The sequence below is a fragment of the Corylus avellana genome, chromosome ca1, assembly GCF_901000735.1.
Source record: "Corylus avellana chromosome ca1, CavTom2PMs-1.0".
NCBI lineage: Eukaryota > Viridiplantae > Streptophyta > Magnoliopsida > Fagales > Betulaceae > Corylus > Corylus avellana.
The window spans coordinates 43,953,056-43,972,242 of record NC_081541.1 but is presented as its reverse complement, the minus strand read 5'-3'; the positions used below and the strand labels follow the sequence as shown (position 1 = coordinate 43,972,242).

At 36.7% G+C, this 19,187-nt stretch overlaps 3 protein-coding genes across 6 annotated transcripts in view; 1 reads left to right on the top strand and 2 right to left on the bottom strand.

Annotated features, from left to right (window-relative positions):
- LOC132167068 (F-box/kelch-repeat protein At3g06240-like) overlaps nucleotides 1-2,518 on the bottom strand; it is a 4,395-nt gene extending 1,877 nt beyond the window's left edge. The window contains exons 1-2 of one of the 2 annotated variants that reach the window (XM_059577962.1): nucleotides 1,307-2,518; nucleotides 140-160 (exon numbers count right to left, since the gene is read on the bottom strand). In XM_059577962.1, coding sequence (XP_059433945.1) covers nucleotides 1,308-2,489 — 1,182 coding nt within the window. In that variant the 5' untranslated portion in view covers nucleotides 2,490-2,518 and the 3' untranslated portion in view covers nucleotides 140-160; nucleotide 1,307. Of the gene's footprint in view, nucleotides 1-139; nucleotides 161-1,306 lie in introns of those variants that run through there. The other variant, XM_059577961.1, reaches the window with a different exon arrangement.
- Nucleotides 2,519-4,223: 1,705 nt separating this feature from the next.
- On the top strand, nucleotides 4,224-8,786 carry LOC132164702 (pentatricopeptide repeat-containing protein At2g21090-like). 2 transcript variants are annotated; one of them, XR_009438409.1, is made up of 3 exons: nucleotides 4,224-4,296; nucleotides 7,679-7,723; nucleotides 7,854-8,786. XR_009438409.1 is itself a non-coding variant. In XM_059575257.1 (3 exons), the coding sequence occupies exon 1, from the start codon at nucleotides 4,511-4,513 to the stop codon at nucleotides 6,248-6,250; it is 1,740 nt and encodes a 579-aa protein (XP_059431240.1). In that variant the 5' UTR covers nucleotides 4,461-4,510; the 3' UTR covers nucleotides 6,251-6,320; nucleotides 7,679-7,723; nucleotides 7,854-8,786. The 2 variants fall into 2 exon arrangements, 1 of the variants encoding a protein (XP_059431240.1); XM_059575257.1 differs by lacking the exon at nucleotides 4,224-4,296 and adding an exon at nucleotides 4,461-6,320.
- Nucleotides 8,787-12,603: 3,817 nt separating this feature from the next.
- On the bottom strand, nucleotides 12,604-18,690 carry LOC132166636 (nudix hydrolase 16, mitochondrial). Of its 2 annotated transcripts, XM_059577494.1 has the most exons (5): nucleotides 18,474-18,690; nucleotides 18,267-18,338; nucleotides 16,505-16,619; nucleotides 14,571-14,654; nucleotides 12,604-13,244 (listed from the first exon to the last, which is right to left on the bottom strand). In XM_059577494.1, exons 2-5 carry the CDS (start codon nucleotides 18,335-18,337, stop codon nucleotides 12,969-12,971), a joined length of 546 nt encoding a protein of 181 aa, XP_059433477.1. In that variant the 5' UTR covers nucleotide 18,338; nucleotides 18,474-18,690; the 3' UTR covers nucleotides 12,604-12,968. The 2 variants fall into 2 exon arrangements, with proteins under 2 accessions (XP_059433477.1, XP_059433470.1); XM_059577487.1 differs by having other exon boundaries at nucleotides 18,267-18,690.
- Between the last annotated feature and the right edge of the window lie 497 nt (nucleotides 18,691-19,187).

Below are 19,187 nucleotides of genomic sequence, written 5' to 3'. Positions count from 1 at the left end.
TATTTGAATTATCTAAAATTCAGCGGTACGATCACAATGCGCCTGTCGGTCTACAGTAATCAGACATGACCAATGTCCCATCAACTCCTTGGCTTGAGGAATACAAACAGCACACGTTTGCTGACACGTACTGCCTGGCCCTGCTAGCACCACCCCTAAACTATGGATACAGGGGGACATGGGGATTAACATTTACAATTGTGAATCAGCCCACAGGTCAGAAAACACACCAGCACTAGTCATATTGGCCCCGTTTGCCAATCGCCTGGAACGGTACAGTAGTTGGAACCATTTCATTTCAACTACAGTACCATTCTGATATGTGCAGCACCATTCTGATATGTGCAGCAAAAAGTGTACTTTTCAATATTATTATTTTTTGTTTTAAAGCAAAATATTAAAAAAAAAAAAAAGAGGAGAGAGATCGGGGTAGTTCCAGCCACCCCTCGGCCAAAATGGGGTGGTCTGGCCACCCATTTTGGCCAGGGGTGGTGACTCGAGCCACCCACAGCGATCTGAGATTGATGAGACCACCTATGGCGGTGGCCGTACGAAGCCAGAAAAAAAAAAAGCGGGGAGCTTGCGGTGGGGGGGTGGCGGACCGCAGAAGAATTTGAGGGTGGTTTTACGGCCACCCCGCTCACACATTGCATTATGGGGTGGCGGCTACTGACCGCAAGGGAATGGTCAGGCCAAAACCCAATCCCTTTTTCTTTTCTTTTTTGGCCAAGGGGGTGGCCGCCCAGATCGGCCAGGGAGCCACCCCCTTGGCCAAAAATGGGGTGGTCTGGCCACCCCATTTTGGCCAGGGGTAGCTGGAACCACCCCGATCTTTCTCTTCCATTTTTTTTTTTTTAATATTTTGCTTTTAAAAAAAAAAAATTAATATTGAACTTTTTGCTGCACATATCAGAATGATACTGTAGTTTGAACAGTACCGTTCCGGGCTGTTGGCAAACGTGGCCATTAGTTCCTAATGGTTTATGTGGTATTAACAAGTACAAAAAGTAGCATCACTTCACAATTCATTAGCATATTAGTTTTTTAAAAGATTGAGGTTAGTCATCTAGGGCAGTAATTGACAAATAAACTTCATGAACTTCCTATTTCAATCATCCTCACCAATGATTTGAGTTGATTCAATAAATAGACTTCAGAAAAATTGGAGTACATGTATCAAGCAAAGTTCAAAGATTTTGTCATTGCATAGGGTGATCTTAGCTACGGTCAGATTTATGACAAAGCATATGCAAAATATAATGATTAGAAACAAAAACAAGCAAAAGGACATGGAATTGAGACATACCTTAGGGCGGTCGAGCTCCATCCATTCCCAACTCATCAAATTCGTGTAGGGGAAAAACTCGCAACAATCTTTTACCCCTATTGCTCTTCCCGTAAATTTGAGGAGCATCCTTCTTTGAATGGGTTAACAGATCGTATAAGACCAGCTGTCCCTCCGCATTCTGCATAAACAACTCTCTGTTTCTAAAAAATCCTAAGGGCCTTTCCGGGTAGTCTAGCAAAAGTGGAAGATTGATGAGTTTAGTCCACGACTCCTCCGCACCAAATTCAAACAAAACCCATATAACCAAACATTGAGTAGTGCGTGTTTCCCGGCGCAAACGCTTTCTTTGATGAGGGAAACCCACTATAGCAACGCACCCATTTAACACCGTAAAATTAACGGAAGTGAAATCTGAAAAATGTACACCATCCGGAAGCGGCGTCGTTCGGAACAACTCGTCGCCAAAGTCAAAAGCAACAATTTCCTCTTTATGTATAGCGGGCATCACCCACCAGAAAAAAACGCCATCTGACACAGTGGTAAGAAAATTTGGACGTGCGGATTCCAGCTCGCATAGGTAAAATTCAGCAAACGGGTCGGGCAGGTCAAGCCGTCTCCATCTCCTAGTGCTCAGGCGGTACACTTCCACTTGTTGTTCGCAATCGCCGTTATCAAAAATGTAACAAATCCTCAGCACCTTGAAGTCGTTGGATCTCCTGTCGAAACCGAATCCGACGGTGAACAGAAAGACACCAAACTCGATTTTCAAGCCCGCGCGTCGGAGGGGCGGGAGAGCCTTTAAAGCTTTTGAAGTTGCGGGGTTCCAAAGATAGATTTTGTCATGGACGTGTTGGTGGAGACACAGTAAACCATTACAGGAAGCCACAATCTTAAACTCTTCATACAGAGAATTGAACTTGAGAATAATTTGAGACTGGCAATCCAGGGTCTCGCCAGAGAGGAAATAAAAAATACGCTTATATGGAAAGTCTATTGAGTGTTCATCTGTGACGAGAAGGAGAGGAGCAGAACGATCGGGGTCTCCGAGAATAGATCGGTTGAGAGAATTTGAGGTAAAGAAATCAGGATTTCCGATGAGAGTATGCCAAAATTTGGAAACGCACCTGAATCGGAATAGGGATTTTGGGGGCAGCCTGCTCAGTATATTCAGCACCAATTCCTCAGGAAGATAGGTTGACATTGAGGGTTGGAGGGAGCAACGGTTTGAAATTTGAGATGGGGCTTTGCAAAATGCAAAGGGCAAAACTGGAGAGAATATATTATTAGGGTTTGGGTTATGGGTCATGGGCCGTTGGGCTACAGAAGCTCATTGGGTGTCTCATACAGGTTGGGCGCCATAAGGGTATGAGATTGCAGGCCTTTAGATTTAGGCTCAAGCCCAAGATCAAGGACAAGACTCTACGTGGCTCCTTGGGTCTTAGCTTTTGTGGGTCTTTGTTTCCTTTTTGTTTGGGAATTATATTACTCTGGTTTTAAAACATAAGAAATCAAGATAAAGCTTCGTGATTAACAAATATCCCTCCATGACTAATCTAGTTGTTAGGGAATAAAATTCTCTAAACGATAAAAAATTCTTCAAATTCATAGATCTTTGTAACCATTTAGCTCAAGAAATAGAGAAATACCTTCTCAATAAAATTAACCAAGGAAAAAAAGGTTGAAAACAAGAAAATAGAAAATTTCACTTAGATTTTTAATATAACTTAACACATCTAGCATTCTTGTGTTCTTATTGTGTTTGTTCCTTATTTGTTAAAATATTGATTGGTTTTTTCATATTCATTCCACAACCACAACAAAAATAAAAAAGGACTAAGGACTAAGGACCTTTGGCTAAAGAGGCTTAAGGGTAATGGGTCAAAATCCGGGGTTTCGGGTAGGGTTTCAAACCCATTTACTTGACCTAGTTTGAGTTTTTTTATTTTTTTATTTCTAGAGCCCCTCCTGCTAGGATGGACTATAATACCTTACGTTTACAGCCACCAATATAATGTTGATACATCATCTAAAAACACTAAATACAATAACCATGAAAGCACAAGATCTTATTCTGAAAAATAAAATAAAAAACAATAAACAAAAATACCACTTTTCCAATTTTCCCCTTTCAAAAGAAGTAATGTTATAAGTTTATCTTGTGTCACTCTTGTGTCCCTCTGAGGATGATGTGGCTCTTAAAATCATTATTGTGCTTGTAATTGATCATTATTGAATTTTGATAAAATAGTAATTTTAGAAGCCACCTCATTTTTTGAGAGATGCAAGAAGAATTACTCTTTCAAAAACAGAGTAATGCTACAGGTCCATGTGCAATGAAGCGCATATCTACTAAAACTAAAACTAATTTATTGATTGTATAATTAAACTACTAAAACTAAAATAAAATAAAAGCTTTTATAATTCCCTTGGCTCTCTAGACCAAGGGCATATCTAGTTTCGTAGAAAAAGTACCAAATCAAAAATTAATGAGTCCCCATTTTTTTCACAAGGTAAAATATTAAAAAAAATATATATATATATATATATATATATGTATTTACCCTTTGGATAATTAAAAATATGTATTTATTAATGCCAAAAATCTTGGATTGGTGTGAGGGCAAAGTAAACCTATTTACAAAAATTTTGTATATATATATATGTTACAAATATTTTATCAATTATGATAGTTCTTTTTTAAAAGACATAATTCTTCTTCTTTTTTTTTTTTCTTTTTTTTTTTTTTTCATTTTCCAAAAGACATAATTCTTTTTTTTTTTTTCTTACAAACCTTTATTTATTTATCTATATTATAACAAATATTACTTGAGAGGCTTTTATTGAAATTTTAATTAAATGATTCAATTTCTTAAATACTCATGCTCGCTCTATTTAAACCTCCTACAGCCCAGATCCACTTGTTCAACGGCTCCAAGCCACAGATGCACATGGACGAAGCCTTTCTCCTACAAATCAATGGCGGGGAATGGGCGGTTTTGGGAAAAGAGGTCATATCATAAAATTCTGTCCGTTGTCTCTCACGCTCAGTAAAGTGGACTGGGCATTACCCGACCGATCTGACCCGAACAGAGGACACCGACCCGACCTGACCCGCCTACTTATATATATACGCGTCTTCTTCATCGGAAAAGACTAGCTGTTCTGGAATAGGAGTTCCATTAACGGTCATGTTCCGTCCAGCTGTTGATCAAGCCATTGGTCATGCTCCCTAGTGATATCATCTCAGCCGTAGATCAATACGCATCATCCATTGCAAGATGCATGAAGACCAAGAATTTAAAACTAGGCATGGCCATGCACTCACACCTTATCAAAACAGCGCTCTCCTTCAACCCCTTCCTAACCAACGGGCTCATAGACATGTACTCCAAATGCAACTCCACAGAAAGTGCCCAAAAGACCTTTGATGACCTTCCCATTAAAACCGCTCCTTCTTGGAACATTATGATCTCTATGTACTCTGGAACAGGCATATTCAGTAAAGCTCATAAACTGTTTGAAGAAATGCCGAAACCAAACCTCGTTAGCTATAACTCATTGATTTCTGGTTTTACCCATCATGGGTTTCATAAAGAATCTATTAGTTTCTTTCTACAAATGCAAAAAGAGTGCGAGTGTCTAATCATGGATGAATTCACGCTAGTCAGTATAGTGGGTGCTTGTGCTCGTTTGGGTGCTTTAGCAGTGTTGGGTCAAGTTCATGGGGCGGCAATTATTATGGGCTTGGAGTTTAATATGATTATTCATAATGCCTTGGTTGATGCTTATGGAAAATGTGGTGAACCCGATACCTCATATTCTATTTTTAGTCGAATGCCGGTGAGGGATGTTGTGTCGTGGACTTCAATGGTTGTTGCTTTTGCTCAGGCATCTAGACTTGATGATGCTTGTCGGTTATTTAATGAAATGCCCGTTAAGAACACGGTCTCTTGGACTGCTTTGGTCGCAGGCTTTACACAAAATGGGCATGGGACTGAAGCATTGGTTCTCTTTCAGCAAATGCTGGAAGAAGGTGTCTGGCCTGCCGCTCATACTTTTGTTAGTGTTTTAAGTGCTTGTGCGGATTTAGCACTTGTTCAAAGAGGTAAACAGATTCATGGGCTCATCATTCGAAGGAGTACTAGTAGCAACTTGTTTAATGTGTTCATGTTTAATGCTTTAATTGACATGTATTGCAAGTGTGGAGACATGAAATCTGCTAAAACATTGTTTGATTTGATGCCTGAAAAGGACATCGTCTCTTGGAACTCATTAATAACTGGATTTGCTCAGAATGGACTTGGGGAGAAGTCACTTGTTCTATTTCAGAGAATGATGGAAGCAAAGATAAAACCAAATCCTGTCACATTTTTGGGGGTGCTATCTGCCTGCAGCCACACTGGTCTACTATCTGAAGCAATCCAAATTCTTGACTCGATGCAGAAGGATTATGATGTAAATCCAAGACCCAATCACTATGCAATATTGATTGATTTGCTTGGGAGGAACAACAGACTTGATGTAGCAGTGGAGTTAATTAAGAAAGCTCCTAATAATGGTTCAGATCATGTGGGGATGTGGGGTGCACTACTGGGTTCTTGTCGAGTCCATGGGAATTTGGATCTTGCTAGAAGAGCTGCAGAAGCTCTGTTTGAGTTGGAACCCAACAATGCTGCAAGATTTGTTATGCTATCAAACATTTATGCTGCAGCTGGTAGATGGGGTGATGCCGATAGAGTGAGAAGGCTCATGGACGAGAGAGGTTTGAGGAATGAAGCAGCTTATAGTTGGATTGAGGTGAGGAATGTGAGACATGAGTTTGTAGCTAAAGATAGGGTCCATTGTCAGATATGGGAGATATATCAAGTAGTTGGAAAGCTGGTAAATAATATGATGGATGCTGGATATCAACCTTATATCAACAGCCCTTTTCTTTTAAATGAGGATGATGGCGTTTCTTGATCTTCTTAACTAGATGAGAACTTACAAACACATGGATAAATGCCTGCTCGGAAAGATTAAGAATGCCAGGGTAAGTCCAGCTATGCATCTTTCCATTAAAACCTTCAGCCAATGTCAGAATTCTTTTCAATATGACCATTGACTACATAAGATCAAGCTCCTGCTGACATTTACCACAAGGCTCATTCCGCATCTTCAAAACTACTGCAATTTTTTTTCTTATTTTTAATTATTATCATTATTATTTTTATCTACTGCAATTGGAAACCAGTTATCTCAGAATTGGCCATTTATTTGGCAATCATGAGTTTTCATTAACCTATATACCACCGACTTTTTGGAAATTACACAACAGAGTGAAGCCATCTGGTTGCAGCCAGAGGTAGACCTAGGATTTGTAATTTTGGGGAACAAACTTATATAAATACATAAGTATATAAATATATATAGTCTCTTTTTGGAGGCTTGGCACCAACCCATACTTGTTCCCTGATGATAATGAAAGAATTTAGAAGAGGGAGACATAAATCCATGTATGCTTCATTGCAAGATGATGTGTCATCATCCCCTATGTTGTATGGAATCATCTTGAGTGGATCAATTTCTTTGTCGCTTCATTGGCTTATGGTTGCCTATACTTTGAGAGTTTGAATGCAACAGATCATTTATGAACAACACTACTGGTGCATATTATCTCATGATTTCCAAATTTGAACAGCCTCAGCACTTATTTGAAGAAAAAACTTAGAAACGGATCCTCTCCATTTCACTTGAAAATGGAGAGCACCCCTTTAGTGCAATTAGGAGGGCATATTTGTCCAAAATACTTTACCCAAAAAAGTAAATGGACAATATTGTCCTCCTAAATGCACTAAATGGATCTTTTCCGAAAAACTTGGGCTAGAATGTTTATGAGATTCCAGTTCTATAATTGCTCACGTACGAGGTTCAAAATTAAATGTTTGTTTGGACAAGCAGATCTTTTGTTCTGTCATATTACCAATTTCTATTGTATTGCACTATGAGTCTTAGTTGTAAATATATTATAACTTTGGCAGTGTAATTTATTTTTATGCTCAATACTCAAGAATTTGTATAAGTACAAAGTTTTTCTTTAAAGTGGTTGGAGAAATATCTTCCAACCTAATCTTTTGAGTTAACATGTGTTCAAGATGCATATAAGAATTGCATGCAAAAATGCATGTGACAAGTACATGTATTTTAAATTCATGTCAGTTTACTCAGTACAAGAGGCCTTCATCAATGAGGAGCGGATTGAGCTCGAGATTCGATCGTTAGCGGTGACGATCGCTCGGTTCATGAAGCACTTAAAATAATCAAGTAGGTCATTAATATTTTTTTTTTTTGGGAGGGGTTACTTGTCAATTTATTACGATCTATATTGATAATGGTTGACATTTTTTTCAGGACTACTAGAAAATTGAACGCTATTGGTTTCTCGAACCAACTCCAGTTGAGTAGCTTTTTTCTCGATGTCTACTTTCTTAACTTTCGGGGTGCTTAGTTATAGATTTATACTAATAATGAAGCATTGTATATATGCCTCTGTATTTTCTTGACCAATACGTGCATGTCATTGCAGGTGGATGATAGCATCGTGATGGAGAAAGAATTGGCAGCATCTCCGATGGCGGCAAGTGCAAGGGTGAACAACTCTGCATCTTCTTCTTCAAGAGGATGGAGAAAAAATTGGCAGCATCTCCAATGGCAAGTGCAAGGCAGAACAACTCCGCATCATTGAAGGAGAGGCATCATTGAAATGGAGTAAGACTTGTATCTTCATGGAGCCTATTAAATTTCATACTACATTTTCAAGATATTGAAGGAGAGACAACCTAAAATGTAGATTTCGAAGAATGCAGTAGTTTTAATGAGCAACATGATTAATCACATGATGGAGAGAATATTAAGTGCTGCGTTGGAGATGATAAGCTAACAAATAATTTTTTGAAGTCAACGTTAGACTTGCCCTCCAATCCCAAAAATTTATATAGCAGGTGCCATGACATCGAATTTGCGTTGGAGGCTAATGATGCGCTGTATAAATTTTTGGGATTGGAGGGCAAGTCTAACGTTGACTTCAAAAAATTATTTGTTAGCTTATCATCTCCAACGTAGCACTTAATATTCTCTCCATCATGTGATTAATCATGTTGCTCATTAAAACTACTGCATTCTTCGAAATCTACATTTTAGGTTTTCTCTCCTTCAATATCTTGAAAATGTAAGTATGGAATTTAATAGGCTCTATGAAGATACGAGTCTTCCTCCACTTCAATGATGCCATGATGCGGAGTTGTTCTGCCTTACACTTGCCATTGGAGATAGGAACATAGGCAGTATCAAAGGCTAATGATGCGTTGCATAAATTTTTTTGGGATTGGAGGGCAAGTCTAATGTTGACTTCAAAAAATTATTTGTTAGCTTATCAGATCAACGTTAGACTCTTTGAGTCTTGCAAACCGATTTGTATTTCTCTTTCGCGCCCTATAAAAATATGTCCATCCAATGTATATATGTTTTTCGTCCTTTTTGCAAATGAATCTTTTTTCTTTTTTGTTTTTATTTAATACTTTGGGCTTGATTTTTTATCCTTTTTCATAAAAGGAAATTTGTCACCTGTATCTTTTGATATGGAAGACTACGTACAAATTATGATGGCTACCCGAAAAAGACAGTTGAGCGTTGGAAGGCTAGTATTTTTTACTTTGGTCTTAGCTTTATTTTCTTGCCTTAAATTTACTAATTTTTGCAATATATCCAAGACGAAGTGCAGTAAATACAAACCGAAATAGGAAATGGATAAAAGATAACTTGATTCTGTGTATTTTGGAACAAAGACTTAGAAATAGGTCGCAAAAACAGTAACCAAAAGCAAGGCTGCCAACTTATTTGCATGCAACGCATCAAATGCTCCAACTACCGAATGATAAATGAGAATGATAGATTTTAGTTCAAAAGAATGGTAGGGGTGTATATATTATGGGCGGATATTAACCCTACATTTGCAATTGGTAAGTATCCGGTATTTGTATATGGAGATGCAAATGTAGTTAGCAAAAATTACTATCCGCTCATACGGATGCAGATGTTGGTTTTAGGGTATATGAATACGGTTAATAACCGCATTCGCATAGCCTTTATATATAATACATTTTTATTTAATAAATTCACCAAAATGATGTCGTTTTGGATTTAGGTATATATTATGTTTACATTACTTTAGAGTTTTTTTTTTTTTTTTTTTTTTTTAATTCACTCATTTACTTTGGTAAAAAGGCAAAAGTGATGTAAAATCAACATATTTTGAAAACGTTACGGTTTAACAAAAAGTAAAACAAGTTCTAAAAATCGGTCCAAATTATTTTCAAAATCATTTAAGATAGGCCGTAATAGAGACCCAAAGAAAACTCAATAAACTAAAATAGGCACACACAAAAAATGCTCATTACATAAAATGCGGATAACCACAGTAAAAAATCAAAAGGACAGATTTTAGTTACACACCTTTGATTCTTTGTAAAATCAAAAGGACATGTTTTTGCAGATATAAGTCTCTCTCTTCATCTCAGTCACGCCCATCGCGTGCATAGGGGAAGAAAGCATAATTACTAAATAACCATCAATGCGATAAAATACTAGTCAAATTTGTACCGATGATTCTGTTACTGTGAGAAAATTTTCACGTGAAGGAGAAAGTGTGATCAGACATGTATAAATGACTTGGTTGTCCATGCTTTCACACTCTCAAGTCTCATCTCACTAAAAGAAGGAAAAAAAAAAAAGCCTGGCTGTCGGAGGAAGTTGCAGTACATTTCAGAGACCATCACAAATATTACTTGAGGGACTTTTATTAAGATATTAATTTAATGGTTAAATTTACTTCTTTTACTTTAACCGGAAAAGATCTGACCGAGTTATAGTGAAGATGTATTTTTGTCTTTTCACTTTTTGAGGGAATAAAAATACCCCTCCACTATAACTAAGTTCAAATAAAATGAAGAGGATCCTAATTCTTGCTTCATTAGATCCATCCCTCAAATACTCATGTTCGGTCTATTTAAACTTTTGACAGCGTAAATGCACTTGGTCAAGGGCTCCAAGCCACAAGTACACTTGTTCAACGGCTTTCTTCTACAAATCAAGAGTAGGGAATGTTCGGTTTTGGGAAAATAGCTAGGTAATATCATAAAAAATTCTATCATTTAAGAAAATATTCTCCTGATGAGTATGGTTTTGGGTATTTTATAGACTTATTACTTAGTTTTTTATGTTGTAGTGTTTAAACCTTTTGTAAATTGAATTTTCATTTTAGGATGACATATATGGAAAAGCTGACTATTTGTGTGGGAGAAGTTGTTAGTTCCTATTGCAACAAGTTCCAACAAGATATTATATTGATATCACCCGGGTTTGATTAAGGTGAATACTTGAAATAATTGACAAAGTCATTAATGGTTTCTTTTGTTACTAGTCAATTTATATTTTGCAAGTAAATTGGAAAATATTAGCTTTGACTGGCACAACATAATTGAACTTCTCAAAAAAATTATTCAACTTTTTCTCATGTATGTTGTGCCACATAAGTTTATAAGATTTAAAAAAAAAAAAAAAAAATTGTAAGTCTAACATTCTTCTATACGTTTATACTAATGGTGTATTGAATATGCATCTATATTTTTTTGACCAATACATCAATGCCATTTTAGGTGGATATCAGCACTGAGAATTGGGATGGAGAATGAACTAGTATCGAACAAATCTCCATCTCCAAGGCATAAGGTATCCACATCAACTTCAAGAATTACATTTTCAATGTCTTGGCGAAGGTAAACCTGACATGCAGATTTTAGAGAAGGTTATGGATATAATGAACACGATGATGAATCAATTAATGGAGAAGATTTTAGGTGTAGTTGTGGAATTAAAAAGGAAGCAAATGAAGTGCTTGCAAATTATTCTACTACCATCATGGACTGTAACATCACATGTGCGGTGATGCTGGTGTTCTCGGTAAATTGGTACACATGTGATGCTAGCACTTCTCGATGAAAGCGGATGTGAAATTTGAAGCAAAGTTTGATGGCAACTAAAAAAAAAAACGACTATTTGTAAAAATGTACTCGCTATTTTTTTTTTTGTTATTTTAATCAATTAAGTAAAATTCACAAAATGAGTATGAAATATGAAAGACATGATCAATTTTTGGTGTCTACTCCGAAAACAAGTCTATTGCCCTTTCCCTTACCCTACTCTCTATGCTACAAATTTATCTGGTGATCCTTGAAATTATTAAATGATATGGTGTATAAGCTTCTAAGGTTCATACGCACAAAAACCATGAGTTAGCAACAACAAACAAATGATTCAGATGTAGGGGAACTACTTTTCTTACCTGGACCAACTGGACATATATATGTTCAGCATCTTGGGCATTTGGATATGCTCCATCAGCATGCAATATTCACACCCGTTCTCTCTCCTTTGCCTCGTAATAAAGTTGGATAAGTCATTACAACAAGGGCCCCAATTTTTTCACTAATGCAAATGCTCTCTTCTAAAGTAAATCTTCTTTTGATGGAACAAATTAAGGGGTGGCATTTTATGATTGGGTCATGTCAAACATAGATATAAGACTACATAGATTAACCATAATTTAACACATTTAATTAAATAGATCAAGCCCCCTAGCTCTAACTTTCTTTGAAAAAACAAAAAAAAAAAATCATATCTTCTAACCATGGAAAGACATGCTAATTTCGTGTTGAATTCATGAGTCGTGTCAAAAATTATTAATCTTAAATATCGTGTGTCAGGTTCAAGTCATGTAGAAGTACATGTATAAGATAATATAAGTCAACTTTAACTTGACCTATTTAATTAAACGGGTCAAAGCTCTTAACTCTAACTTGTTAATTTCGTGTCAAATTCACATGAATTTGTCCACATGGGGCTTGAAAGTTAACATTAACATTTGAAACCTCTACACTGACTACACAATTGTCATCACCAAATGATACTACAGACTTAATCTCCACTTTAACAACTCAAAAAGTTTAGGAGACTATGCTCTCAGATTTCTAATCCACACTAATTGCACCACTATGCTCTCAGATTTCTAATCCACACTAATTGCACCACTATGCAACATTCTCATTGCTACCTATCCTCAAAGTTTTTGTGCAAGAGCCCATGATACGATAATAGGGCAACTTATAAGCTGGGCGGGGGGGGGGAAGAACCTTGTGGCCTCTTCAGGTCGACTGCAGAACTGGGTTAAAGAAAATGATAACTTTAGGCACAAAGCACTGTAAAATTTAAGCGCAATAATTTGAACTGTTTTATCTAGCAGCTCCATCTACACAAAGGACAGTTTTCCTTCAACTTAGTCTATTAAACTAATGTGTCCAAAATACATGTGATTCGCTTGTAAATGAAACTGTTATATATCAATGAAAATCCTGGAGGGAAGCTGAAACTTAAGCTAAAATGACATTGAATACCCTCTGAATTAAAATGTCAGAGAGGTAAACTCACAAGGAAAAAAAAAAAAAAAAAAACTTAGAATAAAAAAAAAAAGAAAAAAAAAGAGGTAACCATATCATCATGAACAGCAATTTCATTGCTAGTGTTCTGTCACTTCACAACAATTCTGCCATAGACTTGCCGTAGCTTTACTTTATCAACACCCAGCAAGTCACTGTTGCTCAGAAATGTCCTCCCCTGCATTCATCGCTCTCTCTGCATACCATTTGGAGAAGCCATTCTCCAGGGCGTCCCTCATCCATGAATGCCGGCACCTATCCACTGCCTCCGGTACAGTTAACCAAGTTCTCGTTCGGGTGCTCATCTCTGGCCATGACTCGAGCTCCTCCTTGACAAACAAAGCAAACATCGCAGCTTTACATAAACCTTCTGGGCTGAACTCATCTTGGTGGGTTTTACTCTTAAAGTCATAATACCCCAGGAAATCCTGAAACCAAGAAACATTAACAGCAGTTGTTTTGCTTAGTTCGGCCTATATGAGAAGACAAAGAAGCAGCTGGAAAAATCTATCCCAACCTCACGTCTAACAATAATGTAATTTAGAGGTCACATGATCACAGCTCTAGAGACAATAGGCAACAAAAGAAAAGGATATAAAACAAGATGCCACATACATACATTATTAAATTATAAATAAACTAATTCAAATGGTAAAGGCTCAACATGTTACCAGAATCTTGCTCCTCCTTTACAGCCAAATCTTATGTGTTAACTGAATCAGAAGACTAGACTGAGGTTTACAGCCTCCAGAGTTTGTTTTGCAACCAAGTAGTTCAATCAAGAGCATCGAACACTTTTGGGACCTCATAAATGCAGGAGAAAATACCCAAAAAGGAAAGATTTTTCCAAAATATGGACAAGATAACAGCAGAATTGTGTAAAACTAAATATAAGGAAAATTGTAGCTAACAATATCTAATATTCCCACCACGCCATGATTGTTCTCTCCTAAACCCTATGCATATATCAATTAGAAGAGTATTGACTTTCTAGTGATGTTGGAGAAGTGAAAAGGAAAGGAGTGGCTAATTTATTCACCCATATGCCTTAAATATTTAAGGATAGGGGAAAAGATACGTAAAAACAAAACATCCCTCATCCCTTCCCCATTTCAGGTCTCATTTCCTCCCACTTCTGGGAGAAAAAAGATGTGTGGCCAGGGCTGAGAGACACCACACCTCATCCTTCCCTTTTCCCTCATTGCAACCAGTCAAAAATAGCATCCGCTCTCCATTTTCCTTCCTCCCTTCATCCTTCATGTTATCTCTCCTACCAAGATTGTTTAGATCTTTTAAGATGTCATAATCAGAACAAGTTACATTGCTCTTTGGCAAAATATTTTTACCTTTCCGCTGGACTTCAATAAAAATCATCAACACCACATGATTACATTAGTAGTTGCACTTGCCAGCGTTTGCTGCATCTAGGATGCCAAATATTTTATTTTAAAAATCACTAAAAATTAAATAATAATTACAACAACCATAAGTAGATCCGTATTGAAATGTCGGCATCAAATATCAACCATAATGACTAACAAGGCACTTATACACAATAGTTGTTTCTCCAAATGGATCCCAAGTTAAATAGGAGAATTATTCAAAAGCTATAATGCAACATTTAAAACAGAAACAATCAAATCAACTTCAATACTTCAAAGGATCAAGACAAAGAAAAATAATCTGAGGGCGTTTATAACAATATCATAGAAGTATAATGGAAAAAAGACTGAAATTAACGAAGACAAATTTACCATCAGATCCCCTCGAACTCCAGCTTCTTCAATAGCTTCCCTAACTGCAGCCTCTTGAACAGTTTCATCATTCTCCCAGCCTCCCTATAAGAGACAAGAACAAATTCATGAAAAAACAGTGTGAATTCTTATCACCTCCACACTTTCTAAATGATGGTGAGGAAAGCACATAATAGAAATTGATAAACCACACAAGCTAGAAATCTCCAAGTAATCAAAAACTGGCTAATTTGCATTTCATTTGAAAAGACAAAAACATTGCTTCCCAATTAAAAGTCTATCCTAACTTTTCAAATAATGGAAGAATATGATAGAATTCCACTTGATTTTTTTTTAATATTTGATGAATTGATCCTGAACTAAAAGCAGGCGAATATAAGTTCTTGAAAACTTAATAACCATGAGGAAATTCTATTCGTTACAAGGTTGCAGCACTTTCTTACACATTTTTTCAAAAATAAAACTAAATCTGTTACTTATCAGAAAAGGAAAATAAAGAAATTCTAAAAAATAAAATCATCTCAATTTTGTGGTTCAGTTTTGTAAGTGTATAAAAGAAAACCAAATTTAATTGTTAGTTCAAAAACAAACTATACCTTTATATTAATAATGTCATTTTCATTATTTTTATTATACATTTCTCATTAGAAGCTTTTTGTGCGTTTTTTGCTTTTGTAAACATAAAATTTAAAATGCATTGCACATTGAAGCATATATGCATGCTTGTTTGCATCTGTTGAGTCATGTGTGACAACCTGTGTACCAAGGTATGAATTCTAAGTACACTCACTACCCACTCCTACTATAGCTTAATGTCAAATCAATTGATATGCACCAACATAAGAAAAATAAATCGCAATGGATCATATATCCCATTTCATTAGAGCACGTCTAGAGCACACATTTCATCAATTTGGAAACATAAAAAAAAAAATGTTTGCCAAGCAGAATAAAAGTGGCATGGAACACCATATTATAAATCTTCACAGACCTGTTTAATCGGCATTACTCAATTCCAGTATACCATCTCCATAGAATGCAATGGACTGTAACCTAATCCATAAAGATCACTAGACCAAAAGGTTGGTGATAACTTAGGGGCAAGCAACTAGTTGTACGACCTAATGCTAGCCAAATGAACAATCCTATCAACCTTCATATTGATATCGGTCACTATGCACCATCCCTGTAGTCCTAAAATAACATAAATCAACTTGACATATGATTTTTTGGGGCGTGAAAAAGTACAGTTTTAAATTTCAACAATAAGCTATTGCTGGAAAACTTGAAATTTATGCCTTCCTCCAAACAGAACAACCTTCTATAGGATTAAAGCTACAGGTTAGAGGGCATGCAAGCTAAAAAGGTAAGGAGTCCTCTCACATTCCCCAAGAGAACACAACATTATCCATTAATTTTTTTTATTTTTTTTTGGATAAATTATAATATCCATGTAATTTACCAGTAAAGAGAACTGCAACAAACCTTAAAGAATAAGATTTGACAGGGAACATAAAGCAATAACCAGACTAACCAAATAGCTTAAAAAACAATATAAGGATAATAGGAAGAAGGAAGTCAGCATAACAACTTCATCAAAGAAGTCCCATACCAACTTGATCAAAGAAGTCCAAGACTGCAAATTGGTTCCAGTACATGTTTTGTTTCACCTATTTAAAAAGAAGAGCTCCAAGGAGTGAAATCAAACTTTCCTGATGAATCTAACGTTGGAAAATGAAACTTTGTGCTGCAATTGGCCTAAATTTCAATCTGTTTATCCTAACACACACACACACACACATAAATATAAAGCGATGGAGAGAGACAGACTATCATATTTAATAAACAAGCTAGCAGAGAAGTGAACCAAAAATATCTGAAGGTTCACATCAAAGTAAAATTTCAGGGTGGGAAAAACTTTACAAACTTATTACCTTTGGAAACAAAAGTCCTGGTCCGCTAGTTGAGTTAATCATAAGCAACTCAACAATCTTCTCAGTATCCGCATTTCCACTCTTGTCTGAACTTCTAAGCCTAAATGGAATACACCTGAAAAGAAAAATCTGCTGAATGAGCTTCTTCACGCCACCTATAAGAATAAAGTTCTACAAATATCCTTAAGGATGACAGCCACTAATCTCGATCCCAATTGCATAGAATTTATAATAAAGCTTGATTCGAAACTTCAACAGGTAATTTCTCAATCAAACCAAGCAATATCATGCCACAATATGCCTCATTACATGCAACCAAACTCATCTCCAAAAAATACGCCATGCATACATAGGCATCTCTCATCAATCATGAGGTATGATTCAATCAATTATAAGGTGCTTGGTGCATTTCAACATCTTGTCCATACTCATTAGAGCTACTTCACATAAATTATCACATGAAAATGGATAATGTTCACTAAAACATCAATATATATCATTACTGAGGATAACATTACTTATCAAAAAAAATTATTGAGGATAACATACAAAAACTTGTCTTGGAGATTCCATCAGCACTAAGCATCACACATGGAAGTCATACACTCACCATAATCAGCTCTTCAATCACATTATAAAATTTGCTTTGTACAACCCCTTTTGTATAAACCGGTCGAATCACACCCTGACCTCGCATCGTTGAAATAATTTCAAAAGGCTATCCTTACAGTTCCATAGTCCCAGTAGCCTAGAGTCCGTCTCCTTCCTAATTTCTCCAAATCACATCCCCATTATATGTTTATTTGTTATGCCACTAATGGAAAAATTCCTAATCCTACTATCCCTTTAGGCAAGCACATCTCTCTCCCTCTCTCTCTTGGTGAACAAAACAAGTGCTCCTCACACAGACAGTATCTACATTCCCTCATCCAACTTCTTCTAGTATCACCATATAGTAAATACAATTCAAAAAGAGAAGTGCTAAGGAGCCAAACAAATGAAGCCAGAAAAATTTCTAAAATTGACATGGCAAACCGTGAGTAGCAAACAAGGAAAAGAGAATTGTATTTCTTTAATTTAAAAACCCTTGCCACGTCAATTTGGAAATTTTTTTCGATTCGTTTGTTTGGTTCTCTAGCATTTCTCATCTCATTCAAAAAATCATACTAGTAAATAGTAAGATAAATTGTTAGAATAACTGTGCCGAACAATCCCTAAGCTCAACTCCAATGAACTTATAATTATCTCTCCATTTCTATTCCCAATTGAGTCAAAAAGGATCTTTTCTCTACTATAAATCATACAACCATACACCCTCCTTTCCCGCCCACATTTCCCTATGCTCACTTCTAGTTAAACTTCAATTGGGTCAAAAAGAGATGTTTTTTATACTTCAAATCAAACATCCATACACCCTCTTTCCAATCCACATATCCCCACCAACCCCACCATTAAAAAAGAAAATCAAATAGAAACCACAAAAAACCACCATACAATAAAACAAAAACAAAAAAATTAGCAAATAACTAATAACAGACCATTCGACGGGAAGTCAAAGACTAGTTACCAACACCGATTTTCAATACATTGCCCCGTCTGAAAATGACTTTCACACAAAAAAACAAAACAAAAGCCACTGCACATTAATCAATGTCAATCATACTAACACACGCATACTGTATACATACATGCATGCATCGCATAGATACGTACAAATACATATATATGGTGAAAAAGAAAGTGAAAGAAAAAGGGAATATACCCGGCGACTAGGCGACAACCGGCCTCGTACCGTTGCTGATGCCGACCCGTGCGGGCCACCAAATCACACATACTACGCCAAAAATATAACTTTCTTCAATTGTGTTTTTTTTTTCTTCTGTTTTTTTCCTTTTTCTTCTCTTTGTCAATGATAATCCTTCCTCTATACTCTTCTCTCTATATATTAACAAAGCTGATCATCACTTACGATAGTCATGCCCGTACCGGATAACAATTCCACCATTGCCGTTATTCTACTCCGAAGACGGTGATCAATACGGCGCCGCATTACCCTGTGGCGGTGGACCTGTCCTTAGGGTTTGTGCTTAGTCTGCAGAGAAATTGAAAGAGAGAGAGAGAGAGAACGAGAGAGAGAGAAAGAGAGGTGTGGTGAAGCGCCTAGAGCGGTGGGACTGTGCGAGGACGCGTCGAATCACGTGGGTGATTTTAAAAGGGTCAAGTTATGTGGGCCTCCACATTGGGGGAGTTGGGATGTAATCTAGTGGGTCACCTGGAGAGACATATGTGTGTGACTGTGTGAGACAGCGAATAAGAGAAAGAAATTTAAATTTAAATTTGGGGTCAAAGACAGAATAATGGGTTCGTTTAGGATTTGATTGGATAGTGTGTTTGGAGGCAGGTAGTGTTGGTTGTATGGGATTATGAAGAGGAAGAAGTCAAAGCGTCGTGAAACGCATGATGCCTAGTTTGGTTTGGAGTGTTGAGCGGTGGAGATTCAATGGGAAGATCTAGTGGGACCCACCTGTCCCTGGGATCTGAAATGCTACTTTTGCTTGCTCTTTCTAACCAACAAAAACACACCTGCTTGCTCGTAGTCTATTTTTCTTCAAACAAATCAGAGGTTTTTGGTCCCAAGCTAGCTCCATCGGGTGTAGGCTACGCCTAATGAAGTGGAGGCTAC